This window comes from Limulus polyphemus, unplaced genomic scaffold (genome assembly GCF_000517525.1).
Source record: "Limulus polyphemus unplaced genomic scaffold, Limulus_polyphemus-2.1.2 Scaffold1411, whole genome shotgun sequence".
In the NCBI taxonomy this organism is placed as follows: Eukaryota; Metazoa; Arthropoda; class Merostomata; order Xiphosura; family Limulidae; genus Limulus; species Limulus polyphemus.
The window spans coordinates 231,193-246,760 of record NW_013667021.1 but is presented as its reverse complement, the minus strand read 5'-3'; the positions used below and the strand labels follow the sequence as shown (position 1 = coordinate 246,760).

Below are 15,568 nucleotides of genomic sequence, written 5' to 3'. Positions count from 1 at the left end.
ACAACACTAGTTTCCTATATTAACTCATCTTCTCATGTCGAGCCATATAAATCACATAACAACAAAAACATTAAGTCATATAAATCACATAACAATAAAATTGTTAAGCCACATAAACCAGATAACAATAAACAAGTTGAATCTTATGAACCACATAACAATATACAAATTGAGTCTTATGAACCACATAATAACAAACATGAGCCATACAAACCACACAGCAATAAACAAGTTGAGCCATACAAATCATAAGAGTAAATAAATTGAGCCATGCAAACCACATAATAAACAAGTTAAACTATACAAACCACATAACAGTAAACTAATTCAGCCGTGCGAACTACATAAAAAATAAATGTTGAGCTTAAAAGCTCACATAACAATAAACAAGTTCAGCCGTACAAATTACATAATAATAAGCAAACTGATTCATACATATTACATAATAAAAACTTTAAGCCATACAAACCACATAAAAATAAACGAGTTGAGCCGTACAAATCTTAAGAATAAATAAGTTGTGCCATACAAATCACATAAAAATGAACAAATTGCGTCTCACAAACCACACAACAATAAACATACTGAGCAATACAAGCCACACAATAATAACAAACAAGAGAAGTCATACAAACCACAGAACAATAATCATGTTCAGCGAAACAAACACCTAACAATAAACAAGTTGAGCCATAAAATGGCATAACAATAGATAAATTGAGTCATATAAAATATAATAATGACAGGTTGACTTATATAAAACACATAATAATAAACAATCTGAGCAATGCAAATCTTATAACAATAGACAAATTGAGTCATATAAACCACCTAACAATAAACACCTTGAGCCATATAAACGACGTAGCAACAAACAAGTTGAGCTACATAAACCAGTAACAATAATCAAGTTGAGCCATTCAAAGCACATAACAACAAACATGTTGAGCCATACAAACCAAGTAATGATAAGCAAATTTAGTTGTACAAGCTACATAGCAATAAACAAATTTAGGTATACAAGCCACACAATAAAGAACTTAAGCGATACAAACCACATAACAATAAAAATATTGAGTCATACAAACAATTACAAGTTGAGTCATTTAAACCAGATAACATTAAATAACTTGAGTCATATAAGCCACATGGGAATAAACAAACTGAACCATAAAAATAAGGAAATTGAGTCATATAAACCACATAGTAATAAACAAGTTGAGTAATACAAGTTACTAAAAATAATCAAAATGAGCTATACAAATTACATGAAAATAATCAGGATGAGCCGTAAAAATTACAAAAATAAACCAACCAAATCATATAAGTGACATAAAAATAAAGAATTGAGCCATACCAATTACATAACAATAAACTAAGTGAATCATATAAACCACTTAACAATAAACAAACTGAGTAATAAAAACCACACAGTAATAAAGAAGTTGAACCATACAAATCACATGACAAGAAGAATATTGAGTCATACAAACTACTTAGCAATAGACAAACTGGGCCGTAGAAACCAAGAACAATATACAAATCGTACCATACAAATCACATAATAATAAACAAATTGAGTCATACAAATCACATAACAAAAAACATAGTGAATCACACACAAAATAATAATAAACATGTTCAGCTATGCAAATCTCATAACAATAAACAGTTTGAGCTATACTAGTCAAATAACAACAAACAAAGTCATGCAAATCAAACAGCAATAAAGACGTTGAACCATAACAATTAAGAAATTGAGTCGTACAAACTACATAACAATAAACAAGTTGAGCAATACAAACAACATAACAGTAAGAAAGTTGAACCATACACTCCTCTTAAGAAAGAACAAATTGAGTCTCACAAACACAAAACGATAAAGAAGTTGTGCCATACAAATTACATAACAAGCAAGTTTAGTTATATAAACCATATAGCAATAAATACGCTAAGCCATACAAACCACTAACAATAAATAAATAGTATCATATAAATCACATAACAATAAACATTATGCGCCATTCAAACCACAAGTGGAGCCACACGAGCCACGTAACACAAACAGGTTGAGCTGTACAGAAAATATAATGGTAGACCAAATGAGCCACACAAATCACTTAATAAAAAAACGTTGATCCTTAAAGCTCACATAAAAATAAATAATTTGACCCATATAAACAACATAACAATAAATAATTTAGCCATAAAAACCACGTAAGAATGAGCAAGTGGATCCACACAAGCCATATAATAATAAACAAATTGAGCTATACAAGCCACACAACAGTAAATTTGTTGAGCCTTACAATCCACATAAGAATAAACAAGTCTATCCATATAATCCACATAAGAATAAACAAATTGAGCCATACTAACCACACAACAATGAATTTGTTGAGTCTTTCCAGTAACAGCAAAAAAGTTGAGACAAACAAGTCACATAACAATAAACAAATTGAGTGATAAAACAATATACCATTAGAAGTGTTTTGACATTAAAAGTGTTTTGTTTAACTCCTCAATTCTTCCTTAGATTTGTAATTTCCTGGATGGAACATTTTTTTCCGAAAAAATACCAACTGTAGATTTAATCACTTTGTATCCTACGACGAATGAGGTATTAAACATTGTTTATTATTGACCATGCGTGATTGTAGATTATTACATTGTTTAATTTAATAAAGTGTAAAACTTATTTCTTCTACAGCTTCCAAATGATTATAACATAAACTGTTTTTCATTATCCAACTCCGAGTTCCACAGTTAATATAACACACATAACCATTATTTCACGACTCTCAATATTGATGTCTTTTAGAACTGAGAAGCCAGAGAATATTAACAATGACGTCTTTTGTACGAGAAAGAGGCTAGGTGCAAGCAGAATATTAAATGTGAGCAGGGGCAGCTAGCCTTATTACTGAATTAGAAGCAGTCTGTCATCAGGAGATGAATGAAAGTAATGACGCATGCCATTAACGCTGGTATTCGTTTGTTAAACTACCAATCATGAGAAATTCCTTTTAAAACGAAACTATTACTGTGCAACAACAGATAAATACGTAAGGTTTGTTTGAAAAAAATGAATAAGAGCTATCTGTCTGTTTTTAAGCGCAAAGCTACACAATAGGCTATCTGTGCTGTGCTCACCACGTGTATCGAATCCTGGGTTTTAGCGTTATAAGCTGTCAAACTTACCGCTGACCTACTGGTGTGGGGAGCTATTAATAATAGCATGCTGAAGAAAGTCACGAGTAGCTTCGAATAAATTTTAAAGGTGAAAAATTTCCTGATAATGTTATCTCAACAAAAAATGGTTACTTAGCCTACAAATGGTAACATTAACTGTGCGTCCTAAGGCATACACATGGGAACATTAACTCTGCATATGCGTAGTAAATACATGTGGTTTGTGAACCTCAAAGCAAAGTACAGATGGTGGTTGGCAAAATTTATTACGTGTTTCTATTGGATTCAACAAAAGGACTTTGAATTATTAGTTTCGATAGGGAAAGTAAATGTACTTATTGTCTAGACATAAATATACAGGTTATGGTTTATTCCATTCAATACAGAGGCTGCAAAAGGTGAGATTTTTTCATAACTCAGAAGACATGTGACAAGAAAACTGGAGATTAAGTTTTTTTGAAGTTTCTTTTGAAATAAAGGAATTGAAACTTAGATAAAATAAAACTTCAAATTATAACCTACATTATAATGTTAATTTCCTTGACATATATTGATAATAAAGTTGTTTAATTAAATTTTGAATGCACTTAGTGACTTGTGCAGAAAGGGTTTTAAAGGGGTACCCATTGTGAAAGGGTTAATCCCATTTCTGTATCCTCTAAGCTGAGGATCAAACTGAAAACCTTTCATATACTAAGCAAGTACTCTAAAAACTGAGCCACTAAGTTAATTCCGATTAAACTCATTTCTATCAGGAAAACTGCACAATTACACTCTAGACTATTTTCTCTTTTAACACTGCCCTTCGTAACACCATAAGGAGAACTGTTACTTTCGGATATTTCAAATTTCAACCAGAATTTTTTGAGAGGTTATGATTTACGCTATATGTAATGTTAAAAAAAAGTATAGGAAAAATTTTCAACAAAATCTGAAATACGTAAATGAGATATTTCTTCACAAACTTATGTTACTTCACCGTTTCTTTTGGTCCTGAGTTTCTTACATGCGTTACTTCACCGTTTCTTTTGGTCCTGAGTTTCTTACATGCGTTACTTCAGCGGTTCTTTTGGTCCTGAGTTTCTTACATGCGTTACTTCACCGTTTCTCTTGGTCCTGAGTTTCTTACATGCGTTACTTCAGCGTTTCTTTTGGTCCTGAGTTTCTTACATGCATTACTTCAGCGTTTCGTTTGATACGGAGTTACTTACAAGCTTTACTTCACCGTTTCTTTAGGTTCTGATTTCCTTACCGTTTGTTGATTCTAGTGTAGACGTCGAAACTTGCAAATGAATTTTTAAAATTGTTAGGTTAATAAAATCGTTTTAACCTAGAATGCTGTATTTCATTTAAAAATATGAGGATTGCTACTAATTGAAGCACCTATGATGTATAGAATATTTCTATGATTATTTACCAATATATATATAAAACAGGAAAAATAATTAATTAATTCTTTGCATTCTGCACAAACCACGACAGCATTAGATCAAAGATGAAACTGCATTAGTTCTATTCAGATGGTAATGACCCGAGAACTAGCACAGGAGACCGTAATATTATGAAACATACTGCAATTAATGTGGACTTACGTTATTTAGCTTAAGCTTAGGTTTTATTTTATCCTGGCGGTAATGTCCTGAAAGCTGATATAAAACTGCTCGACTCCGGCGACGATGGTAGTTTGAATTAGGGATGCAAGTCTCAGGGTCAAGAGTGGCCATGTGGTCAGTGGTCTGACGAAATGGAACGAAAATGGAAAAATTCCCTGCTAGCGGATCCTCTGTAATAGATTCACAATATTAAACTTTCCAAGAGAAACTGAAACAGTGTGCAGAACTCCTTGGAACATGGAGTTACAGTTTCACAGAGTTGTAGGAAATATTTAATTATTTTTTTCATTTCCTCACAACCAGGTTGGGAACTAACAGTAACCAAAGAATTATGATTATATTTCAAGTAAACAGTGAAAACAAAAATGAAATAATTTTACTCTAATGCCGTATTACGGCAGACCAACTTTGGGGAGGATTATAAGAATTTTTAAATCGATTCATTAGATATAACCATTAAATGACACAACGTCACTTTATAGTTACTTTATTAGAGCTTGTCGATTAGAAACACATTTATTAATCTAAACCTATAAGTTTAGAGCTTGTATTGGTGTAATGTTTTGTTTGGTGAATTTATAAACCTCTTATCATAAAAATCATCAAAGATTGTTTAAAGGCATGTATTCCTCAGAACAAGATAAAAGTACAAGAAAAAAAGTATGAATTTATTATACAGTGCAGAGAAAATACAAACTTCAGCATCCATAAGTTTTATATAGAAAACTAACTTTAACGAATACTGCTACAAATAACTTTTCAGTGGATATCACGTTGCCCTGAAAACAAAAACTATGTGATGATCTTGTACCTTTTATTACTAAAATACTGTCCGTTCAGTTACGAAGTTTTGAAAATTAGAATGATGAACTTTTTTTTTTTCATCATTCAGGATATAATATGTTACGACAAAAATTACGTTTGAAAGCGTTACAAATGATCAGCCGAGTGTGAAGGCGGACAGTTTTTGATAAATAAATAGAACAAATACAGATTTTAAAAATTCAATTACAAACACATACACACAAAAAGTAATAAGTAATACGACAACGAAAATACCTACGCATCTGTGAACAGGTGAGAATGAATAGTGGAAAGTTTCAATCAGTAGCATGTTCCGAGAGTTTCTTTCAGGTATCACCAAAAGGTACGCAAGGGCTGTTTTGACCGTCCTTACTTTTGAGCTGATAGACTAGGGGGGGAGGTAGCTAGACAATAGCTCCCACCGCCAAATCTTGGACTATTCTTATGTGATCGATTAGCAGGTCACTCTTATAGTGCACCCATTGTTCCAAAGTGCGGAACGCGTTTCAGTATTAACAAATCGCAAACCATGAATTCTTGGATTTGCACTCCAGACATGCTAATTACTAGGCCAGCTCGGACCCCGGGAGTTGATATCCTTGTGCATATTATTTGATGTTGACTTAGGCTAACATTCTGCATTAAAGTGAAGACTTTGGGCGTGTCTGTCAACACTTGTCTAATACTAATTTATTTTTTTATTTTACTAATGATCATCAGTTGGTAAATTCGTATTACATTTAGATTTTTTTTCTGTCTTTAAGTAATTTTTTTATACTTTATTGCAAACGAAATGGTTCTATACGTAGTGTTTTAAGTGGGTTTCAGCAATAATAGTAAGAGGACAGCTACAATATTGGGAGGAATTAACAATAGAAAATGGAAAAAAATCATTCTTCTAACTATGCCTTTATTATCATCCAAAAGAATAAAAGACAATAAAAACAATTGAAACATCGTTACTTACATTAAAAACTCCCATGCTTGTTTCGATACAAGTAACAACACAAAAATACTAAAATTAGCATTACAAATTTAAAAAGCTGTCAATGTCTGGATATTTCTAAGTTGGCTAGGAAACATTGAACAACAGCTTATTCTTGTTTCAACGTGAAATATTATAAGCACTAATTGGTTTCTATTATACTCACCCTCATCGTACATTTCCTCCTCCATCTCGGCCATCTTCGTTTTGGTGATGTCCTTGTGGGAAGCGAGGAACAAAACCACCTCGTGTTTCTCGTTCTTGATGGGAACGATATCCAACAAACACCAAAAGGAAGTTTCTAAAAAAAAGTAATGTCCTGACAACTACGTCTAATCTCCACTCCATTACTGAAATATTGTAATAAAGAAAAGCATTTCAAAGTAAACATTCTATGGGAGTAAGCTGACCGAAACAATGTCTGTGCAAATCTGGTCTTGTAGTTTTACAATTAGATGGTGTATTTATTTGTTTTATATCTTAATCAATTTATTTCTGGACGAGAGTACAATAATAAACAGTTAATATTGCGTAAGAATATTATCGTTATTGTATTATCTAATCAAAAACACCTTAGGTGTGAAAAAAGGTGCGGCTAAAAAAGGATTCAGCGTACGACTTAAAGGAATGCAATCAAAATTGGCAGCCAATCTGGTAACTACACTTATAGTATTGACAAAAATTTTACAACAAATATTCATTCATTAGTTAGCCAGGCTGCATTTTTTGTTTAACCTGGGGTATAATGGTAGGTAACCCTATTATTCGGAACAAACCTTTACTTTATAGAACCAACCAGGTTCTTTAAAATATACAGTGGTAGTTTCCTCCCTAAAACAGTGTTAATAGTTTCATTTATATTAACGCCATGGAAGTGAGATTAACAGTTTCTTGTCACCACGCCCATGCAATCGATACGGCCGTATCAAGCATCATTATTTATGCTAATTCTTTATGCTGATATAAAGTGATGCTTAACGCTCTTCAATTACGAGAATTTCATAAAATTTAATAAATTTGTGTGAAACGTTCCTTGGCAATGATTAATCAATGATAACCATCCACTCGTATGATTCTTTTGAAAACTTGAGCTAGAAACTGCTAATCTAGTTTGCTTGGTCTAACCAATACTTATGTATCTGCACGTTCTTTCACCTTATCGTTTTGCCATCTTTAATCCGAATGACAAAAAATTAAAAACAGTCCACTTTTAGGGTAAGCTGTAGTAAAAATGTTAGACAGATAGCTCACGTGACTTTTTGCATAGGCGTGCGCAAACATTTTTGATAAATTTGAGTGGTTTTTGTTGAATAACTTTGCACATGTGGCTTATATTTACACTAAATGAGACTCCTAATTGTAGGTTGTAAAGAACTATCAGTGTACCAAATTTGAAAAAAAAATCTATAAAAGTTAAGTGTGTTTTTCTATCAAATAAAGTTTCCATACTTTTGGTGCGAATTAAATAAAAGGGAAGAAACTCAATCAAAATTGGAGATTTTATATCTCAAGTATTTCCTAATGGATTGCCGTGAAATTTGGTATGTTAAATAAGGGTTCAGTAGAGCACATCTACTGATAATATGTGATAGTTTGGATTACCGCAGTCTGAGGTGTAAAATCGCTAAACTATCATCCCTGTTAATAACACACAGTGTGTCCTGCAGGTTGTTGTTTTTATTTGTTTTTTGGTCGTTTTGGGTTTAAATATATCTAAAGCTGTTGTCATTAAAGAACCGCTTTTGAAAAATACTTATCAACTGTTACCCAGCCTCTGTTTTCTCTGCTGTAGTTGTTTATTACAGTTTGAAAGTACAGTTGTGCATGGTACAGTGAACAACTGTTGTTTTTGAGTTTAACATTATAAACTTTAATTTTATTTAAATAAGAAAGTGTCCGAAATATTGATACCGAATACTGAAACAAACAGAATAATTTGATGTCTGAAGGAATGAAATTTATGACGCAAAACATGGAATACGGATAGAATATTCTAGCATGAAAGAGCAACAACTAGACTGAAAATATGAAAGCCTGTCAAACTAGATGATGTTCGGGATAATCTGAAAAATAGATGACGTATACAGAGTTTGAAGCAGGTTAGAAGAATAGGGTGATTTAATGATCTGTAGAAATGAATATATATATATATTGGACTCACCATTTTTCTTGTAAAGAATCACCTCCAACTTTAATTCCACTTTGTTTTTCAGGGCATCTTCTATCTTTTCTTTTGCGTCCTCCGGGGTTTCCAATCCGTATAGGAAGCTACAACCAACACCTTTCTGCATTATCTGAGCTCTGGAAAACCCTGTCAACTCACAGAACCCGTCTGAACAGTAGACGATCGGAAAAATTGCAGGCACTTGGGCATTCCCAAGCACAAAATTACTGTCTGAAAACGAAATTCAAACAAACCACACAATTAAACTTGACACTGTCAGTTAACTCGAAAGGTTTGTTTGTTTGTTGTTAATTATGCACAAAGCTACACAGGGGCTATCTGTGCTCTACCCACCACGGGTATCGAAACCCGGTTTCTAGCGTTGTAAGTCCGCAGACACACCGCTGTGCCACTGGGGGGTAACTCGAAAGGAAATGTAAAATATAATTAAAATATATTCTGTCCAAAAATTAAGAATTAATCGATAAGTATCGTAACGAAAAAAGTAAAAAAAACTAAACATTATCATACCAAGCCTTAAAATTTAATATTAAAAAAACATGAAATAAATTCAGGTATAAGACTTAAATTAAAAACTAACAAAAGTTATAAAAATATGTCTGGCCTCAATATGAATATTAATTTGTAAAATATATCCAGTAATAAAAATGTAAATTCAAATGTAAGAGTCCTAAAATATTTACTGCGGTTGTGAGCTTATTAGTAGAAAGCTACACAATGGATTTCTGCGTTCTGGCCACAGCGGGGAATCGGAGCTTTGGATTTTAGCATTGTAAGTGCGGAAACTACCGCTGCCCCAACACATATTGAAGCGTGAAACATTACAGTTGGTTTCAAGGAACTGTAAAGGATATTTAGGCACAAACTATAGTAGCTGTAAGACTATAATTAAGTTCAAAATCAAAAACTTATTTGAAACATGAAGTTCGAAATAAATTTCAAGATAAATAAAAAAATAATGTCCAAGCCTTAAAGTGAGAGTAATATAATAAAAATGTAAAAGCCACAAAAATGCATTCAGTATTTGAATTGCAAGGTAAATTGAAAGAAAAAGAGTCGTAAAATATTTATTCAGATATGAAAATAATAGAATGCAAAAGAAGACGGATGAGAAGTAAAACACAGGACTAAAACAAATATTTCACGTAATGTATTTTTAAAACAGCATTTATATCTAAAGCGAGAGCAGTATAGAATACTAATAAATATGAAACTATGAGTTAAAGGTTTGTTTGTTTGTAGTTAAGCACAAAGCTACACAAAGGGCTATCTGTGCTCTGCCCACCACGGGTATCGAAACCCGGTTTCTAGCGTTGTAAGTCCGCAGACATGCTGCTGTGCCACTGGGGGCATGAGTTAAAGGAATCATACAAACTTGTATAAAAAAAACAACTGTAAGATTTTTGACAAAACTTTATCTAAAGGAACTAAAAATATCGGAAAATTATATTTATGACAAAACTAATATTTGCTGGAAAAGAAAGACACAAATAATTTGAAATACTGAGGACTAAATTTCAAGATTAATTTTAATAAACTGAAAGAAAGTCAAATAAATTATATGAGCAGCACATAACTAAGAATCTTTTTAAATTTTCAGGCCTATCACTAATGAATGATTTCAAAGAACATACATCTAATACAGAAAGTTATTAATCTAAAGAACATTAAATATAAGAATAATGTATTAAGGTCAAAACATAAATAATGTAAAAGAACTCCATAAAATTGTAACAAAATGTTCTATCCTAAACCTGAAAGCTAACTAAAGCGGTCGTAAATATATTTAAATCATATGTAGATCTAAAACTGAGTGCCTATGTAAAAGAACCGTGAAAATCATAAAAGTATATTTTACTTGAAACTAAAAAACTTAATATCTTATGAACTTTCTTTCTTAAGTTAAACATTTATGAGCCTTATCGGTGATATTTGTTTTAATAATATAACTAACTATGATTCTGTCCAATGGTGTTGAATCAATAAAAATAGTCCATTTAATAGTATATTTTGTCTTCATTTTATAAAATAATCATCAAGCAAAAATAATTACCTGAATCCTCTTTTGTAGTCTATACTTAATACAATGGTCACTTGTTAAGCCTCTTTATTAGCATCCAGTTAATGGATTTATCATTTGTATTTCTTTCTTGAGATAATATTTTATTAAAACAAACTCTTTTAATCTTCTGATAGTTTTCACATCAGTATGATCTGTCAAGCCTTCCAAGGGCCTTTATTAATATATAAATTCACTCGTTATCCTTTCATAACGTCATTGACAGTTTGTGTTTTTTTTCTCTTTTACGTGATTCTTATCTTATTCTCCATACATCAAAGTTACTTTCACCAGGTTTCGCAGATACAATCATCAGTAAAATAAATATTGTGTCAGAAACTACTTTTAGTGGTATACATAGTTATGTAAATATATGGGTGTGTTGGGCTAAGGATTCTTCTACAGTAGTTGTCTGTGACTTGTTGGCGATAAATTCGACAATAAACGAACAGCACGCACGCCACTTGTTTTTAAAATTATATATATATATATATATTCGTTTGTTTGTTTGTTTGTTTGTAGTTAAGCATAAAGCTACACAAAGGGCTATCTGTGCTCTGCCCACCAGTATCGAAACCCGGTTCTAGCATTGTAAATCCGCAGATATATATATATATTAGAAACAAGTTAAATGTATGTACAAAATTCTTTACAGTATGGATATCATAGTTGTATCTTAAACACCATACAGTTCTCTTCTTCTTGTCAAAAGTTTACTTAGGCCAATTTAATTGCTTTAGAATTCAGTTGACAAGCCGAATTATTTTTTCTCTAATTTTATCGCAATAGTATCCGTGTATAATTCACTTATGTTGTTGCGTGAGTCCTGGAGTTGTATCCTGAACTTCGATTAATCGTCTGCTCTTCGAACTTCCAATAATCGTCTGCTTTTCGTCAAAGTCCACACAGATGGGTTCAATTACTTTGGAACACCATTTGTCAGAGACAGATCATTCTCCTTATCTCTTTCAAACTCTTAATCTCACTCTAACATATCAACTGTTAGGCCATTTACTTCCACCAAGGTTAACTTTACACTTTCTAATTTTTCTCTGACGAAACATCTCTTTCACGTGACTTTTATATTATCTTTCCGCTCGTCTGGCTGCAGCTATTTATAGGTCTATCACTTAAGCCTTCTAAAAATCTTTATAGCCTCAACATCAATGGATTGCAAACACAACGTTCGATAGCCTCGACATCAATGAATTATAAACACAAACTAAATAAATCAATAATACTACCTACACGAAACAGTCTTCTATATCTGAAAATTTCAAACTTAACCTCATATCTTCACTTTCTATCGCGCCTTACATCTCACATTTTCTTTCAACTGTCTCGCACTGCAGATTTTGTATTTCGCTTGTTGCGGGGATAGCAAACAGCCGATGGAGAGATAAAATATTATTTCCTCTTATCGTTAGAATATTAAAATAACACCTCTGATTCCAGTGAAAAAATAATATGGGATCTGAAACGTTTGCAATATTATTTTGTTGCCTACAGGAAATGAAATTTTAGCAAATAACAGTTAAAACCAGCGTGACGCGTGGCCACCTAAAATATGAGTTTTAAGTTATTACTTGAAATGCTACATATTGTTTTAACAAGGTTATAAAAACCAAAAATGATTACGTTAAGTAGAACTGTCGAATAACGTTGTATTTAATACCATAAAAATGTACGGTATTATATTAAAACCTTATCTCTATGACCACGTCATGTGAAATTTCTAGTATTGGATATTTATAAGTTTTATATTTAATTCAGAAATTGGATGAACTACGTACTAATACATATATAATGCCTAAACTAAGATTTTTGTTTGAAAGAATAACCTGGAGGCTGAGTCTCTAAATATAGCTTAAAGATTAAACATTTCTCCTCGTTTGTTTACACAAGTCAATCATTGTTTAATTTCTGGTATTATCCTTCCCTCCTGAAATATGCAAAGCTTCTCCTCTAACTCTATATTTGATATGAATATGAGCAGGTCTGTAATAACTAGCTTTTGGAAGTTAAATAAATAGACCATGATTAGTATACAATACATTTCAAGCAAATAAAAAATATATCAATTTTTAGAAGAAGAAAGTGAAATGAAGATGAAAAGAAAAAAAAATATCCTGAATAACTTACGTGTGCCATCAAACCGATTTGCTATCGTATCTAAAAACGTATTTTGTGGAGCAAGTAGACCTTTTCTCTGCGGCATTATCAAAGTTCTGTGCGAAGAGGATTAGATGTAGAAGGTTGTTTGATAAGAAGATTTCTTCAGATTCTCAAGCTGCCCATAGCTCTATTCTCAAAGGCACTTTCAGTAGCAAAAACACAAACACACACTTACACTAGATATCAGGTTTTTAAATAATGCAATATTTTGTCGTGGGATGATGGCTGGTATCCTGGAATAAAAAGATTCTTAGAGATTATCAGTGTTTTATATACAGTTGTTTACTTCTATAATATAACTTTTTGTATTATTTATTTTCTAAGAATTCCTGAAGATTTTTATAATAAACAAATAAATAAAAATGTAAACAAATTATCAGAATACCAGTATATAGCAACAGAAATATATTGTACTACTTACAATAAATATAAGCAAACACTTTTAAATTTTAGCATTCAAATAAAATACACTTCACTCGTTCATTTAACTAATAACAACAACATCAACAACAAAAACATCTATCTGAAATTATTAGTTTTACTCGGGTCGAAAGAATTTACCAATAAAATACTGAAAATATAAATATTTCGTCAATGGTCATAAAATAATATAAAGCTGTACATATTTCAAATTTTTATGAGCAGAATATTAGCAATTTCACGCATTATAATAGTTAAGGTAAAATATAATGCTTTTTGACGTTTCTGGTATGATACTGAAGGTTTCACATTTTTTTGAATCCACTTCTATACTGCTCCAAGTGGTAAAGGTGCGTTCTAATCTCGCTTAAATCATTTTTCCAAGAACCATTTTCATTCTTAATTCTAAATAATTTACAATTATAAGTAAAAACTAGAGGCAGATGTTTAACAGTGCATCATACTTTGTTTGTGAAAACATGAGTTGGAGAAGACGAGTTAAGAAAGCTTATTATAACGTGCATAATTTTATTCCGTAAAATTATCTAGTTATGAAGACTGTTATTGGATAAACAAAGTTAGTTAAATTTACTGTGTGAAAATTTCTTCTAGTTAAGATGAGTTAGAAAAAATTATTTTGTTAAAACGTCTAGTCAAAAGTTTTACACAAAACGATCCCATCAATACGTTTAACGTAGTAAACAGCTTACACGAAACGAACACGAGAAAACTTCTACTGAGGGTCACGTGTTGCACACAGAGAATGTGAATTGAACTTACTTACTCTATGAAGAACTGTAGTGAAGAGCGTGCCTCATAAAATGTATTACATGGAAATCTTTAAAGAAGAGCATTGGGTCAGAAATGTACCCCGTAAAAACATGTAGTGAAGAGAATGTGTCACAGAAATACGCTACATTAAAACTCGTACAGAAGAACATATATTACAGAAATGTGCTACATAAAAATACGTAGTGAAGAATATGTGTCACAAAAATGTACTAAATGAGAACCTGTAGTGAATAGCCTGTGTCACAGTAATATACTACACAAAAACCTGCAGTAAAGAGCACGTGTCACAGTAATGTACTATATAAAAATGCACTGGAGAAAAAATATATATTCCAAGATTATTTCAGGTAAAGAAATCTATTTCTTATGAGCACAGATTAAGTTACAAAATATTTATTAGTAAAAACAAACAAACCTAGTTTACACATAAATCTAATGGAAAAAAACAAACAAATGTACTCTCTATAAACATTAATTGAGAAAGAAAATGTAACTTTTTAAAACATTTACTGGAAAGGACATAAACTTCTTCTGTGAAAACACCTATTCTAGCACTTCACAATGTAGTTTTGAAAACACCAGTTCTAGCACTTCACAATGTAGTTTTGAAAACACCTATTCTAGCACTTCACAATGTAGTTTTGAAAACACCAGTTCTAGCACTTCACAATGTAGTTTTGAAAACACCTATTCTAGCACTTCACAATGTAGTTTTGAAAACAACTATTCTAGCACTTCACAATGTAGTTTTGAAAACACCAGTTCTAGCACTTCACAATGTAGTTTTGAAAACACCTATTCTAGCACTTCACAGTGTAGTTTTGAAAACACCTATTCTAGCACTTCACAATGTAGTTTTGAAAACGCATATGGATGAGGATATTTTACGAAACTTCATATTGGATATGATATGTTGAACAAAAATTTATTTTATTAAAATATCGAGTAAAAATATAAGTTATACGTAAAATATTTCCATGAATACTTCTTGTGGAGAAGATGCATTAATATAAGTTTCTTCTATGAATACATCTTGCAGAGGAGAAGAGTTAATATAGAAAACTAATGTTGCGATTACGTGTTGCAGAGAATAGTTAATATAGTAAACTAATGCTGTGATTACGTCTTACAGAAAAGATGAGGTAATATAGGAAACTAGTGCTACGATTACATCTTGTGGAGAATATGAGTTAATATAGGAAACTAGTGTTGTGATTACGTCTTGTGGAGAATATGAGTTAATATAGGAAACTAGTGTTGTGATTACGTCTTGCGGTTTGTTGTTATGCGGTTTGTATGGTTCGATATTCTTGTTTTGTGATTTGTATGGCTCAACTTGTTTA

The 15,568-nt window shown here is 31.8% G+C and overlaps 1 protein-coding gene across 3 annotated transcripts in view; it reads right to left on the bottom strand.

Annotated features, from left to right (window-relative positions):
* Positions 1 to 15,568, bottom strand: part of LOC106463451 (potassium voltage-gated channel subfamily H member 8-like) — a 47,390-nt gene that overhangs the window by 25,904 nt on the left and 5,918 nt on the right. For 2 of the 3 annotated variants that reach the window (XM_013923479.2, XM_022390944.1), the window contains exons 2-5: positions 12,981 to 13,246; positions 8,756 to 8,989; positions 6,761 to 6,895; positions 4,785 to 4,975 (exon numbers count right to left, since the gene is read on the bottom strand). In XM_013923479.2, the coding sequence (XP_013778933.1) occupies positions 4,785 to 4,975; positions 6,761 to 6,895; positions 8,756 to 8,989; positions 12,981 to 13,056 (636 nt within the window). In that variant the 5' untranslated portion in view covers positions 13,057 to 13,246. Of the gene's footprint in view, positions 1 to 4,784; positions 4,976 to 6,760; positions 6,896 to 8,755; positions 8,990 to 12,980; positions 13,247 to 14,217; positions 14,517 to 15,568 lie in introns of those variants that run through there. The other variant, XM_022390943.1, reaches the window with a different exon arrangement.